A 15,500-nucleotide genomic window follows, 5' to 3' on the forward strand; every position below is an offset into this window, starting at 1 on the left:
GAATATTGGCTCTTGTTATTGCTGTCCTCAGCAGCAGCTGGGCTTTGCTGAATGGAAAGGATTGTAATAAACAAACTTAAATGAGGATATTCTTGGCTGGGTAATGACATGATTTACTGTGAATATGTGGCATTTATTCTAAAATTGTGAGCTTAGTCTAGGTCCTCTGCTCTTTCCATGTTTGACTCCTTCTTTCAGTCTCCTAGATGACAAGATCACTCTTCTTTTTTTTATGATAATAGGAGTGCTAGATTCATCCCTAATCTATATTAGTCAAATTTTTGGTTAATTTTAAAATGAGTATCTCTTTACCAGTAAAGATTTTAATCTTCACTTAAGGATTTTTTCTTTTTTTTTCAATAGGAGCATCGGAATTTGCCTTTTATGCGTGAGCTTCGGTATCTATTTGCACTTCTTGTTGGTACTAAAAGGAAATATGTTGATCCATCAAGAGCAGTTGAAATTCTTAAGGATGCTTTCAAATCAAATGACTCCCAGCAGGTAGCTTTGTTGTGCTTACTAGTTTATTAACTTTTTTATTTAATCTGATCTTTTCTTAAGCATTTTTTTTCAAAGGTAAATGACAAAGATGTTGTCATTTATCTTTATACAAATAAGCTGGAGCCACTTGAAACACTGTTTATTTGGAAGATTTACTTTTACATTAAGAAATAGTGATAATCTTGAAAGTATATGATAAATGAAGCTGTAATTTATATTATAATTAAAATTACTAAGTGAAAGCAGTAGGTAAAATTCAGAATGTTCACAAATTTTTAATTAAAAATCTTCACCAAGGTGTGATAACCCAGTGTCAGTATAGTATACACGCTTTTGATATGCCTCTTTTTGCTGGCAGAAAGTAGTTTTCCGTAATTACTCAGAAAAGGTTTCTGAATGACATTAACTTTGTTATTTTATTTTTCTTTTATTGCTCTTTTATTTCCCAATCTTTATGTAGTGCTGTTTGGTTGCTTTTTATCAATTTTTTAGAAAGAATATTGGGAATTTTCCTATAAAAATAGAAAATGTCTATAAACAAACCAACATTTTCACATATAATGTGAGAAGTCAGAGAAATTAAAGAAGGAAAGTGGAAGAGAAGGAAAGAAAGTAACAGAGAATAATAGCAACAGTGTTGGAAAAGATGACAGTGACATAATGGGCAAAAAATAAAGACGATACTTGAGATTTTAAAAATATGCTGCGTTTGCAGTGTAGGTGTTGTAGTACTTGGATATATATCTGTTACGTGGATGTGTGGAGAGCTGAAAGATGTCTGATTTTGCCACTGCCTTCCCTGTGCTTTTTTTTTAAAATTCACTTTTTATGGCAAAGATAAATGAACAAAAAGGGTGGTCACATCAGAATTTGCTTATATTTGTTGTTTTTCTCCCCCCTAACAATTTCTTCTAAAGAGTATTGGATAAGTAGAAAACCTTTTTGTTTCTTGTCAGATATAACCTTGCAGGGTAAGTAATGTTATAGAAAAGTATGGAAAGTCATTTTAAAGTCTTATATTAGTGTGCTAGGACAGCTGTAACAAATTACCACAATCCAAGTGATTTCAAGACGATAGAAAATGATTCTCTTATAGTTCTAGAAGCCAGAAGTTCAAAATAAAGGTGTTGGCAGGGCCGTGCTCCCTCCGGTGGCTCTCAAGGAGAATCCTTCCTGTTAAGGAAGTTGTCTTTATATGTTAATAAGTTTAGTTGTCTTTATATGGCTTTGGAGCAATTTATTTAAGCTTCCTAGACCTTAGTTTCAACATTTTAAAGGTAAATAGGTTGGCCCAGATGCTTTTCCAAAAACTTCTAGCTGTGAAAATGTATAATAGTAAGTTTGTTTTATATTTGGCACTATTTTGATAAAGGCAAATTGCTTACACTTATTTATCTGTCTTTGGGAAGTCATAGTAGGGTTGCTTTATCCCCCCAGCCCACCCCAGCCCACTCCACTCCCCATGCAGATTCTATACAAACCTGTTTGCTATGCTCCAGGTTGGAGTGTTGAAAGAATTTTATGGTAGTTGACAAGTACAACTGCCACTGCTTATTCCTGTTTATCTATGTCAGGTGATCTAGGACCGAAGGGATGGCAAAAGGTGAAGGTTGTGCTGGTTCTGATTGGAGAATCAGTTCGAAGTTCATGAGGTGGTAGACTTGATAGTTGAGGAGTCAGTGATTAATTAGGCTCAACCTATCCAAATTAACAGATATCTTAGTAAAATCGGATATGGCTTAAAAAGTTGTGCATTAACAGTTGAATTGAAAAAATGAATTGTTTAAAAACACATATTCCTTCTAAGACAGAAACCAGTAATAAATCTTTATATAATGAAGAACTCTTTGGTAATGTGGGTCCTTCATTTTATAAAGATTCATTAGAGAGCTCTTTGTGGGGAGGTAATAACTCTTTTTAAAAATCTTATTGATAAGTTTGAATTTATATATATATATATACACACACACACACACACACATATTTTTTTCCCTCCTAAGGTGAAACCCAGTTACATGATTATGAATATAATGCTTGTTTTTCTCAAATAATGATTTTATGCTCTGGTTAAGTTATAAATATTTCTTGCATTTGATGTGAAACATTTTAGATGATACCGTTGTGAGGAGTCAGTTAATTATACATTTGAAAAGACTGGCTGTAAGTTTTATGTTGCAGTATTTAGTGTTTTCATTGGTAGGCTCGAATATCAACAAGACTTTTTTTTCCCCCCACAGCAAGACGTGAGTGAGTTTACACACAAATTATTAGATTGGTTAGAAGATGCCTTCCAAATGAAAGCTGAAGAGGAGACGTAAGTTATTGTGAAATTTAGTGATGGAGATAAATTAGGAGATCGATAAATAACACTCTTTTTTTTTTTCTTACGTATTCAGTGTCAGCAGAGAAATAAGAATCTGAGATAAGTGTGTGGAAACCCAAATGTTATCTGTATTTTTGACAAACTCTTTGGAATTTATGGCCGCAAATGTTGGGTAGCTTTAGATGTCCAATATAAGGTCAGTCTAGTGAGAGATATCTAAGAAGTGATCTCTGAAAAAGCTAACCCCACATCAGTTCTTATTCCATGAAGTCATATTCCATGAAGAAGATGGGTCAGTGGTAGGGAAACATGCCAGGAGTAATAATTCTGATGAAATCTTTTTACATGGAATCGTGAGGACATTCATGATTTCTTCCATGTAAAGTTTCTTCTTAACATTCCCTGGGGCTTTTTACTTTGTGCCCATTTGGTTGAACCACTAAGACTCTGGTCATTTAAAATATATGGGCAGACCTCCTTAAGGGAAGAAGTTCACACACTTTCAGGGTGGTCCTACTCCCACTCTTCTGAGGCCACTCTCCTAACACCAAACATTGGTTCCTTTGTGCATCTTCCTGAAACATTGGTGGACCATTTAGGATTTGCCACCGCAGGTTCTGATATGATTCTACAAGATGCATTATGTAAATTAACACCTAGAATACAGGCAGAAATCCAAGGCTGAAAATTCTTTCCTTCTCTTTTTATCTATTTTTGTTCTTATTTGTTCTTCTTCCAGTTTTATTGAGATATAATTGACATAACAGCACTGTGTAAGTTTGAAGTATACAGCATAATTATTTGACTTACATACATCATAAAATGATTACCACAATAAGTTTAGTGAACATCCATCATCTCATATAGATACAAAATATAAGAAAAAAATATTTATTCCTTATGATGAGAACTCTTAGAATTTATTCTTACAAATTTCACATATAACATACAGCAGTGTTAATTGTATTAATCATTTCAGTACTTATTTATCTTATGACTGGAAGTTTGTACCTTTTGACCACCTTTATCATACAAAGATATTTGATTATTATTGACTATATTCCCCATGCTGTACATCCCTGTGACTCACTTATTTTGTAACTAGAAGTTTCTACCTCTTAATTTCCCTCACCTACTTCACTCATCCCCCGCCACCATCCACTTTCCTACTGGCAACCATCTGTTTGTTCTCTGTATCTATGACTCTGTTCTGTTTTATGTTTGTTCATTTGTTTTTTAGATTCCATATGTGAGTGAAATGATACAATATTTGTCTTCCTCTGTCTGACTTATTTCACTTAGCATAATACCCTCTAGGTCTATCCATGTTGTCACAAATGGCAAGGTTTCATTCTTTTTTTATGGCTGAATAATATTACATGGAATGAGTATATACACACATACACACACACACACACACACCCCCACACACCTTTATCCATTTATCTATCAGTGGGCACTTAGGTTGCATCTGTATCTTAGCTATTGTGAATAATGCTGCAGTGAACTTAAGGGTGCATATATCTTTTTGAATTAGTGTTTTTGTTTTCTTTGGATAAGTATCCAGAAGTGGAATTGCTGGATCATATATGGTAGTTCTGTTTTTAACTTTTTGACAGCCTCCATACTGTTTGGCATAGTGACTGCACCAATTTACATTACCACCAAGAATGCATGAGGGTTCCCTTTTCTCCACATTTTCACCAACGCTTGTTGTTTGCTGTCTTTCTTGTTTGTTTAGCCTCCATATGTTTGTGTTTTTTACATTTTTTTCCCTGTAGTTTATTTCTAATCTCATAGTGTTGTGGTCAGAAAAGATGCTTGATATGATTTCAATTTTCTTAAATTTACTGAGGCTTGATTTGTGACCCAACATGTGATCTATCCTGGAGAATGTTCCGTGTGCACTTGAGAAGAAAATGTAATCTGCTGTTTTCAGATGGAATGTCCTATAATATCAATTAAATCTATCTGGTCTATTGTGTCATTTAAGCTTGTGTTTCCTTATTAATTTTCTGTCTGGATGATCTGTCCATTGGTGTAAGTAACGTGTTAAAGTCCCCCACTATTATTGTGTTACTGTCGATTTCCTCTTTTATAGTTCTTAGCATTTGCCTTATGTATTGAGGTGCTCCTATGTTGGGTGCATATATATTTATTAATTGTTATACGTTCTTCTTGGATTGATCCCTTGATCATTATGTAATGTCCTTCCTTGTCTCTTGTAACATTCTTTATTTTAAAGTCTATTTTATCTGATATGAGTATTGCTACTCCAGCTTTCTTTTGGTTTCCATTTGCATGGAATATCTTTTTCCATCCCCTCACTTTCAGTCTGTATGTGTCCCTAGGTCTAAAGTGGGTCTTTTGTAGACAGCATATAGATGGGTCTTGTTTTTGTATCCATTCAGCAAGGCTGAGTCTTTTGGTTGGAGCATTTAATCCATTTCGATTTAAGGTAATTATCGATATGTATGTTCCTATTACCATTTTCTTAATTGTTTTGGGTTTGTTTTTGTAGGTCCTTTTCTTGTGTTTCCCACTTAGAGAAGTTCCTTTAGCATTTGTTGTAGAGGTGGTTTGGTGGTGCTGAATTCTCTTAGCTTTTGCTTGTCGGTAAAGCTTTTGATTTCTCCATTGAATCTGAATGAGATTGTTGCTGGGTAGACTAATCTTGGTTGTAGGTTCTTCCCTTTCATCACTTTAAATATGTCCTGCCACTCCCTTCTGGCTTGTAGAGCTTCTGCTGAGAAATGAGCTGTTAACCTTATGGGAGTTCCCTTTTATGTTATTTGTCGTTTTTTCCTTGTTGCTTTTAATAACTTTACTTTGTCTTTAATTTTTGTCAATTTGATTACTATGTGTCTCAGTGTGTTTCTCCTTGCGTTTATCCTGCCTGGGACTCTCTGTGCTTCATGGACTTGGGTGGATATTTCCTTTCCCATGTTAGGGAAGTTTTCAACTATAATCTCTTCAGATATTTTCTCGGGTCCTTTCTAGGTCTCTTCTCCTGCTGGGACCCCTATAATGCGAACGTTGTTGCATTTAATGTTGTCCCAGAGGTCTCTTAGGCTGTCTTCATTTCTTTTCATTCCTTCTCTTTATTCTGTTCCGCGGCAGTGAATTCCACCATTCTGTTTTCCACGTCACTTATCCGTTCTTCTGCCTCAGTTGTTCTGCTATTGATTCCTTCTAGTGTATTTTTCATTTCAGTCATTGTGTTCTTCATCTCTGTTTGTTTTTTCTTTAATTCTTCTAGGTCTTTGTTAAACATTTCTTGCATCTTCTCAATCTTTGCCTCCATTCTTTTTCTGAGGTCCTGGATCATCTTCACTATCATTATTCTCTATTCTTTTTCTGGAAGGTTGCCTATCTCCACTTCATTTAGTTGTTTTTCTGAGGTTTTATCTTGTTCCTTCATCTGGTACATAGTCCTCTGCCTTTTCATTTTGTCTGTCTTTCTGTGAATGTGGTTTTCGTTCCACAGGCTGGAAGATTGTAATTCTTCTTGCTTCTGCTGTCTGCCCTCTGGTGGCTGAGGCTATCTAAGAGGCTGTTGCAAGCTTCCTGCTGGGAGGGACTGGTGGTGGGTAGAGCTGGGTGTTGCTTTATTGTCTTTTTGATAATAGCCATTCTGACAGGTGTGAGGTGATATATCATTGTGGTTTTGATTTGCATTTCCCTGATGATTAGTGATGTTGAGCATCTTTTCATGTGCCTGTTGGCCATCTGTATGTCTTCTGAGAAAAGTCTCTATTCAGCTCCTATGCCCATTTTCTTAATTAGGATTTTTTTAATTTATATATATTGAATTATATGAGTTCTTTGTATATTTTGTATATTAACCCCTTATCAGACATATCATTTGCAGATATCTTCTCCCATTTAATAGGTTGCCTTTTCATTTTGATAATAGTTTCCTTTACTCTGCAGAAGCTTTTTAGTTTGATGTAGTCCCTTTTGTTTATTTTTGCTTTTGTTTCCTTTGTCTGAGGAGACATATCCAAAAAATTGTTGCTAAGATTGAAGCCGAAAAGCCTACTGCCTATGTTTTCTTCTAAGAGTTTCATGGTTTCAGGTAGTCATTAATACATTTTAAGTTTATTTTTGTATATGATGTAAGAAAGTGGTTTGATTTAATTCTTTTGCATGTAACTATCCAGTTTTCCCAACACCATTTACTGAAGAGGCTTTCTTTTCCCTATTGTATATTCTTGCCTCCTTTGTTATACATTAATTGAGCATATATGTGTGGGCTTATTTCTGGGCTCTCTGTTCTGTTCCATTTATCTACCTGTCTGTTTTTGTGCTGGTACTATACTCTTGATTTCCATAGCTTTGTAGTTGTATAGTTTGAAATGAGGAAGCATCATACCCTTGGTTTTAGCTAACAATTTTTTTACATATATCTATTCTTTTTCAGATTCTTTTCCCATATAGGTTATTACAGAGTATTGGTTAGAGTTCCCTGGGCTATACAGTAGGTCCTTGTTGATTATCTATTATATGTATAGTAGTGTGTATATGTTAATCACAACCTCCTAATTTATCCCTTCCCCTCCACCTTTCCCCTTTGATAGCCATAAGTTTGTTACCTATTTCTGTGAGCCTGTTTCTGTTTTTTAAAGTTCATTTGTATCATTTTTTTAGATTCTACATATAAGTGATATTGTATGATACTTGTCTTTGTCTGACTTACTTCACTTAGTATGATAATCTCTACTCCATCCATGTTGTTGCAGATGGCATTATTTCAGTATTTTTTTATGGCTGAGTAGTACTCCATTGTATATATGTACCACATGTTCTTTATCCATTCATCTGTCAGTGGATATTTAGGTTGCTTCCATGTCTTGGCTATTGTAAATAGTGCTGCATTGAACACTGGGGCGCATGTATCTTTTTGAAGTATGGTTTTCTCCGGATATATGCCCAGGAGTAGGGTTGCTGGATCATATGATAGCTCTATTTTTAGTTTTTTAAGGAACCTTCATACTGTTCTCCGTAGTGTCTGTACCACTTTATATTCCCACCAACAACATAGGAGGGTTCCCTTTTCTTCATGCCCTCTCCAGCATTTGTTGTTTGTAGACTGTTTGATGATGGCCATTCTGACCAGTGTGAGGTGATACCTCATTGTAGTTTTGACTTACATTTCTCTAATAATTAGCAATGTTGAGCATCTTTTCTTGTGTGTGTTGGTCATCTGTATGTTGTCTTTGGAGAAATGTCTATTTAGATCTGCCCATTTTTTTGATGGGGTTTTATTATTAATTTTGATAGTGAGCTGCATGAGCTGTCTCTATATTTTGGAGATTAATCTCTGGTTGGCTGCATCTTTTACAAATATTTTTTTCCATTCTGTTGGTTGTCTTGTCATTTTGTTTATGGTTTCCTTTGCTATGCAAAGGCTTTTAAATTTAATTAGGTTCCATTTGTTTATTTTTGTTTTTAACTTTCATTACTCTAGGAGATGGATCCAAAAAATATTGCTGTGATTTATGTCAAAGGGTGTTCTGCTTATGTTTCCCTCTAAGAGTTTTATAGTATCTGGTCTTACATTTAGGTCTTTAATCCATTTTGAGTTTATTTTTCTGTATGGTGTTAGCAAATGCTCTAATTTCATTCTTTTATATATAGCTGTGCAGTTTTCCCAGCACCACTTATTGAGGAGACTGTTTTTTCTCCATTGTATATTCTTGCCTCCTTTGTCATAGATTAATTGACTGTAGGTGCATGGTTTTATTTCTGGGCTTTCTATCCTGTTCCGTTGATCTGCAAGTCACTCTTTGTGCCATTACCATACTGTTTTCATTACTGTAGATAAAGTCAGGGAGGCTGATTCCTCCAGCTCAGTTTTTCTTTCTCAAAATTGCTTTCGGTATTTGGGGTCTTTTGTTTCCATACAAGTTTTAAGATTTTTTTGTTCTAGATCGGCAAAAAATGCCATTTGTAATTTGGTAGGGATTACATTGAATCTGTAGATTACCTTGGGTAGTATAGTCATTTTGACATTGTTGATTCTTCCAATCCAAGAACATGATATATCTTTCCATCTATTTGTATAATTCATCTTCGATTTCTTTCATCAGCAGCTTATAGTTTTCAGAGTTCAGGTCTTTTGCCTCCTTAGGTAGGTTTATTCCTAGGTAATTTATTCTTTTTGATGCGATGGCAAATGGGATTGTTTCCTTAATTTCTCTTTCAGATCTTTTGTTATTAGTTTATAGAAATGCAACAGATTTTTGTGTATTAATTTTGAATCCTGCAACTTTACCAGATTCATTGATGAGCTCTAGTAGTTTTCTGGTACCATCTTTAGGATCTTCTGTGTATAGTATCATGTCATCTGCAAACAGTGACAGTTTTATTTCTATTCCAATTTGGATTCCTTTTATTTCTTTTTCTTCTCTGATTACCATGGCTAGGCCTTCCAAAACTATGCAGAATAAAAGTGGCTAGAGTGGACATCCTAGTCTTATTCCTGATCTTAAAGGAAGTGCTTTCAGTTTTTCACCATTGAGTATGATGTTAGCTGTGGGGTTTGTCATACATGGCCTTTATTATGTTGAGGTAGGTTCCCTCTATGCCACTTTCTGGAGAGTGTTTATCATAAATGGGTGTTGAATTTTGATAAAAGTTTTTTCTGCATCTATTGAGATGATCGTATGGTTTTTAATCTTCAGTTTGTTAATGTGGTGTATCACACTGATTGATTTACAGAGATCGAAAAGTTCTTGCATCTCTGGGATAAATCCCACTTGATCAAGGTGTATAATCCTTTTAATGCGTTTTTGGATTCAGTTTGCTAGTAGTTTGTTGAGGATTTTTACATTATTCATTTTTACATCATGTTCATTAGTGATATCGGCCTTTAATTTTCTTTTTTTGTGGTATCTTTGGTATTACTATCAGGGTCATGGTGGCCTCATAGAATGAGTTTGGAGTGTTCCTTCCTCTGCAATTTTTGAAATAGTTTCAGAAGGATACTTGTTAACTAGTCACTAAATGGTTGATAGAATTCACCTGTGAAGCCATCTGGTCCTGGGCTTTTGTTTGTTGGAAGCTTTTATGTCACAGTTTCAATTTTAGTGCTTGTGATTGGTCTGTTCATATTTCCTATTTCTTCCTGGTTCAGTTTTGTGAGATTGTACCTTTCTAAGAATTTGTCCATTTCTTCTAAGTTGTCCATTTTATTGGTATATAATTGCTTATAGTAGTCTTCTATGCTCCTTTTTATTTCTGTGGTGTCAGTTGTAACTTCTCCTTTTTTTTTTTTTTTCTAATTTTATTGATTAGAGCCATCACCCTCTTTTTCTTCATGAGTCTGGCTAAAGGTTATCAATTTTGTTTGTCTTTTCAAAGAGCTAGGTTTTAGTTTCATTGATCTTTTTTATTGTTTTTTTCATCTCTATTTAATTTATTTCTGTTCTAATCTTTATGATTTCTTTCCTTCTGCTAGCTTTGAGTTTTGTTTGTTGTTCTTTCTCTAGTTGCTTTAGGTGTAAGGTTAGGTTGTTTAATTGGGATGTTTCTTTTTTCCTGAGGTAAGATTGTATTGCTATAAACTTTGCTCTTAGAACTGCTTTTGCTGTGTACTGTAGGTTTCAGATCATCATGTTTTCATTTTCATTCACCTCTAGGTATTTTTTGATTTCCTCTTTGACTTCTTCAGTGATCCATTGGTTATTTAGTAGCATATGGTTTAGCCTCCACGTGTTGGTGTTTTTTTAGTTTTTTCTCGTATCTGTTGTCCGATCTCATAGTGTCGTGGTCGGAAAAGATGCTTGATACGATTTCAGTCTCAAATTTATAGAGGCTTGCTTTATGGCTTATGATGTGATCTGTGCTGGAGTATGTTCCATGTTCACTTGAAAAGATTGTGTGTTCTGCTACTTTCAGATGGAATGCTCTATAAATATCAATTAAGTCTATGTGATTTAGTGTGTCATTTAAGGCCTGTGCTTCCTTATTGACTTTCTGTCTGGATGATCTGTCTATTGATGTAAGTGGGCTGTTAATGTTCTCCACTCTTATTGTTTTACTGTTGATTTCTCCTTTTATGGCTGTTAACATTTGCCTTCTATGTTGAGGTGCTCCTATGTTGGATGCATATGTATTTACAATTGTTTTCTCTTCTTGTATTTTTCCCTTGATTATTATGTAATGTCCTTCTTTGTCTCTTGTAACAGTCTTTATTTTAAAGTCTATTTTGTCTGATATGAATTTTGTGACTCCAGCTTTCTTTTGATTTCCATTTGTATGAAATACCTTTGTCCATCCCCTCACTTTCAGTCTGTATGTGTCCCTAGATCTGAAGTGGGTCTCTTGTAGACAGCATACATAAGGTTCCTGTTTTTGCTTTTGGTTGGAGCATTTAATCCATTTATGTTTAAGATCATTACTGATACATACTTACTGCCATTTTGTTAATTGTTTTGGGTTTGTTTTTGCAGGTCTTTTTTCTTCCCTTCCTATATTTTTCTCTTCTCTTGTGATTTAATGACTGTCTTTAGTGTTGTGTTTATATTGCTTTTTCTTTTTTGTGTGTGTATCTATTATAGATTTTTGGTTTGTGGTTACCGTGAAGTTTTGATATAGCAGTCCATATGTATATACAAGATTGTTTTAAGTTTCTGGTCTCTTAATTTCAAATGCATTTCCAGTATTCTATATTTGTACTCACCTCTTCTCACAGTTGCTGGTTTTGATACCATATTTATGTATGTATATTTTCCTGCCTTTACTGGTGAGCTTTCCCATTTGTAATTTTCTTGTTTCTAGTTGTGGCCTTTTCTTTTCTGCCTAGAGAAATCCCTTTAGCATTTGTTCTAAAGTAGGTTTGGTGTTGCTGAATTCTCTTAGCTTTTGCTGGTCTGTAAAGCCTTTGATTTCTCTTTTGAATCTGAACGAGAGCTTTGCTGGGTAGAGTATAAGAATATACTTGTAGGGTTTTTTCCCTTCATCACTTTAGATATATGTGTTAGTCCATTCTGGCCTGCAGAGTTTCTGCTAAAAAATCAACTGATAACCTTATAGGGATTCCCTTGTATGTTATTTGTTGCTTTTCCCTTGATGCTTTTAATATTTTCTCTTTGTCTTTACCTTTTGTCAATTTGATTAATATGTGTCTTGGTGTGTTCCTCCTTGGGTTTATCCTGTATGGCATTCTCTGTGCTTCCTGGACTTGGGTGACTGTTTCCTTTCCCATATTAGGTAAGTTTTCAGCTATTATCTTTTCAAATGTTTTCTCAGGCCCTTTCCTCTCCTTATGGGACCTCTATAATACGAATGTTCGTGCATTTAATGTTGTCCCAGAGATCTCTTAAACTGTCCTCATTTCTTTTATTCTTTTTTCATTATTCTGTTCCACAGCAGTGATTTTCACCATTCTGTCTTCCAGTTCACTTATCCATCCTTCTGCCTCATTTATTCTGCTATTGATTTATTCTAGTGTGTTTTTCATTGCAGATACTGTATTGTTGAACTCTGTTTGTTCTTTAAATCTTCTAGCTCCTTGTTAAACATTCCCTATATCTTCTTGGTCTGTGCCTCCATTCTTTTTCCAAGATCTTGGATCATCTTTACTATTACTCTGAATTCTTTTTCAGTTAGATTGCCTGTCTGCACTTCACTTAGTTGTTCTTCTGGGGTTTTATCTTGTTACTTCATCTGGAACATGTTCCTCTGCTGTCTCATTTTATCTAACTTTGTATTTGCAGTGTCACAGGCTGCAGGATTGTAGTTCCTCTTGCTTCTGGTGTCTGACCCCTGGTAGGTGAGGCTGGTCTAAGAGGCTTGTGCAGGCTTCCAGGTGGGAGGAACTGATACCTGCCCACTGGTGGGTGGAGCTGGGTCTTGTCTCTATGGTGAGCAGGGCTCTGTCAAGCAGTGTGTTCAGAAGCAGCTGTGGGCTCAGGAAAACTTAAAGCAGCCTGTCTGCTGATGGGTGGGACTGTGTTCCTACCCTGTTGGTTGTTTGGCCTGCGGAATCCCAGCACTGGAGCCTAAGGGCTCTTGGGTGGGACCAGGTCTTTGCATCAAAATGGTGGCCTCCAGGACAGCTCACGCCAATGAGTAGTACTCACCAGTACCTCTGCCACCAGTGTCCTTGTTCCTGCAGTGAGCCAGAGCCGCCCCCTGCCTCTCCCGGGAGACCTTCCAAGGCCAGCAGGTAGGTCTGTCCCAGGCTCCTGTGAAGTCACTGCTTTTTCCCCTGGGTCCCGGTGCGCACAAGACCTTGTGTTCACCCTCCAAGAGTGGCATTTCTGTTTCCCCTAGTCCTGTGGAGTTCCTGTGATCAAGCCCTGATGGCCTTCAAAGCAAATGCTCTGGGGGCTCCTCCTCCTAATGCCAGATACCCAGACTGGGTAGCCTGATGTGGGGCTCAGAACTCTCTTTCCTGTGGGAGAACCTCTGCAGTATAATTATTTTCTAGTTTGTGGGTTCCCCACCCAGCATGTATGGGATTTGATCACGAATACGCCCCTCCTACTTTCTCATTGTGGCTTCTTCCTTGTCTTTGGAACTAGAGTATCCTTTTTTGGTTGGTTTCAGTCATTTTTTGTCAATGGTTGTTCAGCAGGTAGTTGTGATTTTGGTGTTTGTGTGAGACACGGCTAGCTCAGGTCCTTCTTCTCGGCCATCTTGTCTGCTCCTAGATAGCTTAAAGAGCACTGACTTTGATGACAAAAACCAAGTCCTAGCCAATCTGCCAACTAGCTGTGTAAACTTAGACAAGTTGTGCCTTTCTGAGCAATAATTTTCTCATTCCGAGAAAGGAGTTGCACTTACATGTGCTTTCCCACCAGGCACTTAAAACCAAACTCACAGGCCCTGCGCCACCTCAGACCGGTTCCAGCTGGGTTACTAGGGGCAGCTTGATACTTTTGGTTTTGCTCTTTTTTCTCAAGATTGTTTTGTGTATTCAGGGTCTTTTGTGTTTCCATACAAATTTTAGAATTATTTGTTCTAGTGTTGTGAAAACTGCCTTTGGTATTTTTATAGAGATACATTGAATCTGTAGATTGCTTTGGGTAGTATGATCATTTTAACAATACTAATTCTTTCAATCCATGAGCACCATATATATTTCCATTTGTTTATGTCTGCAGTTTCTTTCATCAGTTTCCTAGTTTTCTGAGTACAGGTGTTTTAGTTTCTTAGTTAGATGTATCATTTCTTTTTCTATTTTAAAATTATGGCCAGGCTTATTGTCCAAAAAAGGCATAATGACGTAGTCTGCAATGAGATTGAATTAAAGTAAAAATATTCTAATTATATATTGTTAGCAACTAGGAGATGCTTCTAAAATTTTATATAGCCCTCCTCATTTGTTCTCAAATTCTCAGGGGAAAAATAAGTTTCCAAATTATATCTACTTGATCTTTTAAGGAAAAATCCAAACAAATTATACTTGAAAGTCAGATTCTTTTGCCCTTTCGTTGCAGTCTAACAAAAAAGAAATCATTTTTGACTTTCTGAGTTTGTTCAGCCTTTACACTACAGGCCTGAATTGAGTTGAATTCTGGGCCTGAATTGAGTTGAGGTTCTTCAGGTGAAGCCTGTATTCTCTTTCACTTGTATGTGTGTAGTTCTTTCAGTCCTTCAAATGTTGAATTTCATATACTCTAATTTTAGATTTTGAAGGATTATTAGGACACATGATTAACATTGATCTCTTACTTTTGAAATTTTGAAACAAAACACAACTTCAGCCCTTTAACTTTCAGTCCAGCTATAATATTCCTAGATCTTAGTACAATCCAGACTCAAGTTATTGTTGCTAAAGACTGTAGCAGAAAATCTGGATAATGTCATAAATGGAGGCAATCATCATGGTTTTAGTTCTGCCAAGATGCCTGTCATTAAGGGCCAATTGGTCTTAGACAACTACTTATAAACTTACGTTGGAAGAAATCTCTCGAGATTATGGTGCTAAATCTATAGTATCTGAGGGAAAAAATTCTACTGTTGGAAACTGTCTTGAGAATGTGGCATTGAACAAAGCCGCTTCCTTCTTGACATGTTTAGAAGTTTATGATGCTAACAGCTCTGATCAGGTGCCCTTCTTTTCTGTCCACCAAAACTCTTAAGTTACATTTTTCTTAACGAGCTTCAGTTTTCTGGCCCTCAGTGCTGCATTGAATGTAAGCTCTTTCTAATAACATATTTCTGTGCCCAGTGGTTGTTGCCATTGCATTGGTATGGGATTGTTTAGGCCTGTAAAACATGCTTTCTAGGTAGTTTCTTTCTTCTCTTCATGTTAGGTTCATTTGTAAATCTCCCTATCAGATTGCTAAACTGACTCTGCTGTTGATGCTTTTGAAACCTGAGTTCCAGCATCCAGTGAAGATCATCATCTCTATGATATGCTCTTTCCTCAGCTTTTGAAAGTTCTAGGACTTGACTCTGTTTCTTTCTGCTACTTTTTTTTTTCTGGGCGGGATAGCCCTTTAAGGTTCAGTTACATAGACGTTTTTTTCATTCTTCTTTAAGGAAGGCTTGGCTGAATTTTTAATAGTTTAACCTGCTTCTTAGCTTCTACCTCATTCAGGACCAGCTGTGTTTGGTGGACGAGTATCTTCTCTTTTTCTTCTTTTGACTTTGTATTCTGACCTATAAATTTGTTTTTGTCTAACATGTTCCTCTGTATTTTCTTGATAGGGCCCTCATA

At 36.1% G+C, this 15,500-nt stretch overlaps 1 protein-coding gene across 4 annotated transcripts in view; it reads left to right on the plus strand.

Annotated features, from left to right (window-relative positions):
* USP25 (ubiquitin specific peptidase 25) overlaps window positions 1–15,500 on the plus strand; it is a 138,594-nt gene that overhangs the window by 58,046 nt on the left and 65,048 nt on the right. For all 4 annotated transcript variants that reach the window (XM_060150761.1, XM_060150760.1, XM_060150763.1 and 1 more), the window contains exons 7-8: window positions 364–501; window positions 2,739–2,815. In XM_060150761.1, the coding sequence (XP_060006744.1) occupies window positions 364–501; window positions 2,739–2,815 (215 nt within the window). The remainder of the gene's footprint in view (window positions 1–363; window positions 502–2,738; window positions 2,816–15,500) is intronic.

Source organism: Lagenorhynchus albirostris, chromosome 5 (genome assembly GCF_949774975.1).
Source record: "Lagenorhynchus albirostris chromosome 5, mLagAlb1.1, whole genome shotgun sequence".
In the NCBI taxonomy this organism is placed as follows: domain Eukaryota; kingdom Metazoa; phylum Chordata; class Mammalia; order Artiodactyla; family Delphinidae; genus Lagenorhynchus; species Lagenorhynchus albirostris.